Here is a 3661-nt window from a genome sequence, read left to right as displayed (position 1 = left end):
TTGGAGTCACAGCAGGACTCACTTTGACTGAGATATTTGTTTTTTCAAGATGTTAATCCTTGGGGGAAAAGCAACGACTGAGACATGTTTATGTAAACTGTGTCAATGTGGTGGCTAAAAAGGCAATTCTGGCACGGGCACGTGTGTTTGTTTGCTTTCATGGAGCTGATGGCAAGGACCTGTGCTTCCCTTTGCAGTGTGCCAGGGCCTGCCCACTCATCTCCTCCCAGCTCCAGCACTCTGGGATTGGCAGGGCTCCCCCGGCATCACCCGCTCCAAGCCTTCGGAGAGAGGCGCCTCAAAAATGTGCTGACAATCCCTGCCGAGGGCTGCCAGCAAGGGCTGAGCTCTGTGCCATTCCAGCTCCTGAAAAAGAAGGTTATATCATGGAATCCCAGAATCCCACACTGGTTTGGGTCGGAAAAGATCTTAAATTTCATCTCGTTCCACCCTCCTGCCAAGGTCAGGGACACCTTCCACTAGACCAGGTTGCTCAAATTGTATTTAAATCAACTGTTTAATCATCATCTACATATAACCAGGTTGCTTAAAACCTGGTTATATGTAGATGATGATTAAACAGTTGATTTACATTAAATTTGAAGGAAAAAAATACACCAGGCAGGGTCAGACTGCATGTATGACTTCCAGTATCAGAGTGGGAAGGCCAGAGGTTACACCTGTCAGCAGATGACCTGTCAGTGTGGGGATCTCACATTCTCCCTGGGGACTATAAAGCTTCTCTGGGAAGCCAAACCCCAAACAGGTTCTGCACCAGGCTTGGCTATTCTCTTCCTTTTAAAAACTCAAACCTGCTCTGAATTTCATCTGTTTTCACCTTCAGATAACATGTAAGAGCTTGGCTTTATTTCTCATTGTTTCAGTTGTGGTGTGGTGCGGCTGGGGTGGGAAGAGGGGCACATCCCATTGCTTGGGTGCTGGTGGAGGAGCCCAGGTGCTGGTGCTGGCAGCAGTGCAGGGGCCGTGGGTGGCTCTGCAGTGTGCTCCCTGGGCTGTGCCCATGCCATGCCAGTGCCAGCAGCAGTGCAGGGGCTGTGGGTGGCCGTGGGTGGCTCTGCAGTGTGCTCCCTGGGCTGTGCCCACACCACACCGGTGCCAGCAGCAGTGCAGCAGTGTCTCTCTGTGGGACAATGCCCGTGCTGATGCTGGTGGCTCACTGAGCTGGACACTGGCTCTGGAGATGACCCACACGGACACCAAGCAGGAGTCTGAGCGTGGCACGAAGCAGCAGCCCTGGCTCTGGCCTTGCTGGGCAGCTGGTGGCAGTGTGGGTGCGTGCCACGAGCACTCCTCACACTGCCAGGCTCAGGTGGAGGCACTCTGCTCTGGCCTGTTCGTGTGACTCCCACAGCAACTTCACACATCTGCACAGAGCACCAAACAGCTGCAGGGGAGTTTAATCTGAGAGGGAATAGGCTGCCCTGCAATCAGCTTGCCCTGTCTTGCGCTGCAGTCGGAGGTGGCGGAGCTGCTGGGGCTGATGCACTACATGGAGGGCCTGAGGCTGATCACGACTGTGGAGCTGGTGGCTCCCACGTCCGATGAGAACGTCACCGTGACAGACACGGAGCTCGGCGGGGTCCCCGTGCGCCTGTACCTGCCCAAGAGGCCGCCTGGAGGGCTCAGGAGGGCCGTGCTCTTCTTCCACGGCGGCGGCTGGTGCCTGGGAGACGCAGGTGAGCCCTGCACATCGCTGCCGGGTCTGCCCACAGGTCCCACAGCCCTGTCGGGCGCTGCCTTTGCTTTGTGGGACTTGCCCCAGGGAGGGGCAGGGCACTGGGGTCTCACCAGCTGAAAGCAGGGCGAGGCTTGGGAAAGTCAGCTCAAAGTGCTGCCAAGGGGAACAGGCTGCTGTGTGTGTGTGTGTGTGTGTGTGTGTGTGTGTGCGCCCATTCTCACACGCACCGGGCTTCCATTCCAGGCATGCACGGCTACGATCTCATGTCACGGCGGATTTCAAATGAGCTGAACGCTGTCGTGGTGTCAGTCAAGTAAGAGATATTCTCCTTCCAGATGGGATGAGGGCTTGGAGTAAATTAATCTGTTTCAATTAATCTGATTTTTCAATGTTCCTGTGTTTGGTCGTGTGCTTTCCCGCTGATTTATACACATTTGTGAACAGAGGCTGCCAGGGTGACAGAGGAGAATTGTGGTTGGTGGCTGCCTTGGCTTTATGGAGATGGGTGGGTAATGAAGTGGATATCCTAGGACAGGCAAATCCCACTTCTCTGGGCACAGAAACAAGCATCCCCCAAGAGGGAGATGTGAGCAAGCCCTTCTCTTTATTAACAGCAGGTACTAACACACTGCTCGTGCCTCCCCCAGCTACAGGTTGGCCCCTCTGCACCGTTTCCCTGCCCAGTTTGAGGACGTGTACGTGGTGACCAAGTTCTTCCTGCAGAGCAAGGTGCTGTCCCAGTACGGGGTGGACCCTGCGCGGGTCTGCGTGGCCGGGGACAGCGCCGGGGGCAACCTGGCTGCAGCCGTGGCACAGCAGGTACAACACCAACGGGCTGCAGCTCACAATCAGCGCTTGTGCAGTCTCACCGGCACTGAGAAAAGCTCAGCTCGCAGCACACGCTGCTCTCGTGGGCTGTCAGGGTGTCACAGCCCGTGGGACTGTCACAGGGTCAGTGCCATCACAGGAGCTTTACGCCATCCAGACATCTGCCCCCTAAAAAGGCTCTCTGCCCTCTAGTCGGGCCTTAGATCACTCTAACCTTAAGCTCGTGTTGTCTGCTTTAGGTATGATGTTTGCAAAGGGAATTTTAACTGTGTGACTCATAAAGATGCAAATAGCAGGGAAAACAAGCAAACAAAAAAACCCTCACTAAATTTTGCGGTGTCTGAGCATACAGTCTGGTGCCTTTTGCACTTCTCCTTCAGCTTTATTAAATAAAGTCAGCACGATGTTGTTGCTCTCTTGAGAAGCTGTTTGGGCTGTAACAAAACCCTGGGAATGGTGGTGAATTTGTTGTGGATGCTGAAGGCAGAAAAGGAGGGAGAAAATGGAAAATTTATTAGTGAAGAGGGGAAAAGGTTGACATACAAGAAATGTCAATGTTCAATTTGTCACATTTTATTTTTTACATCTCTAAAATGCACAGAATTGTGATTGCTTGAGTTGTAACATCTCAGGGTTAAAAACCAAACAGATGAACATGCTCTAAATTGTGTGAAACAATAAGGAGACCCTGAAACGATAAGAAACTTGAAAGTTTCATGATGTAAGAATAGAAATTTTCAGTAGCTACAGAAAATCTTCTGTCAATACTTCAGAAAGCATCAAAATTTCAGAAAGAGTATTTCCCAAAAATCATTATCCTTCAATATAAGAAATAAAATGAAATTATATTTGATATTTGAGAATTTTTATTACAGTATACTGTTTTAGGTAACCTGGCCATAGATTCAGAATTTCTTTATCCTGGTTTTATTGATAATCTTATTTTGCTCACGTTGCAAAATGAGCGTCTTCATTCTTCACCTCAGATGATCTGTCAGCGTGAGAGAATCGACACCTTTACTGATTCTTTGCAATGGTTTCTGTTTTTCTGCAGCTGTCGGAGGACCCTGAAGTCAAAACCAAGCTCAGAGCCCAGGTTCTGATCTACCCAGCCCTGCAGGCGCTGGACCTGGA

The 3661-nt window shown here is 51.1% G+C and overlaps 1 protein-coding gene across 1 annotated transcript; it reads left to right on the top strand.

Annotated features, from left to right (window-relative positions):
- Positions 1-1201: 1201 nt before the first annotated feature.
- Positions 1202-3659, top strand: LOC115947679 (arylacetamide deacetylase-like; the record flags this gene model as incomplete). The annotated part of the gene is made up of 5 exons (XM_031055446.1): positions 1202-1288; positions 1475-1697; positions 1943-2012; positions 2347-2518; positions 3582-3659. Coding segments are annotated over exons 1-5 (630 nt in total), but the record flags the coding sequence as incomplete, so codon positions are not given.
- Positions 3660-3661: the final 2 nt, after the last annotated feature.

The sequence above is a fragment of the Geospiza fortis genome, unplaced genomic scaffold (assembly GCF_000277835.1).
Source record: "Geospiza fortis unplaced genomic scaffold, GeoFor_1.0 scaffold172, whole genome shotgun sequence".
Taxonomy (NCBI): Eukaryota; Metazoa; Chordata; class Aves; order Passeriformes; family Thraupidae; genus Geospiza; species Geospiza fortis.
The sequence above is the reverse complement of the archived record's forward strand: the minus strand, read 5'-3'. Positions and strand labels throughout refer to the sequence as shown.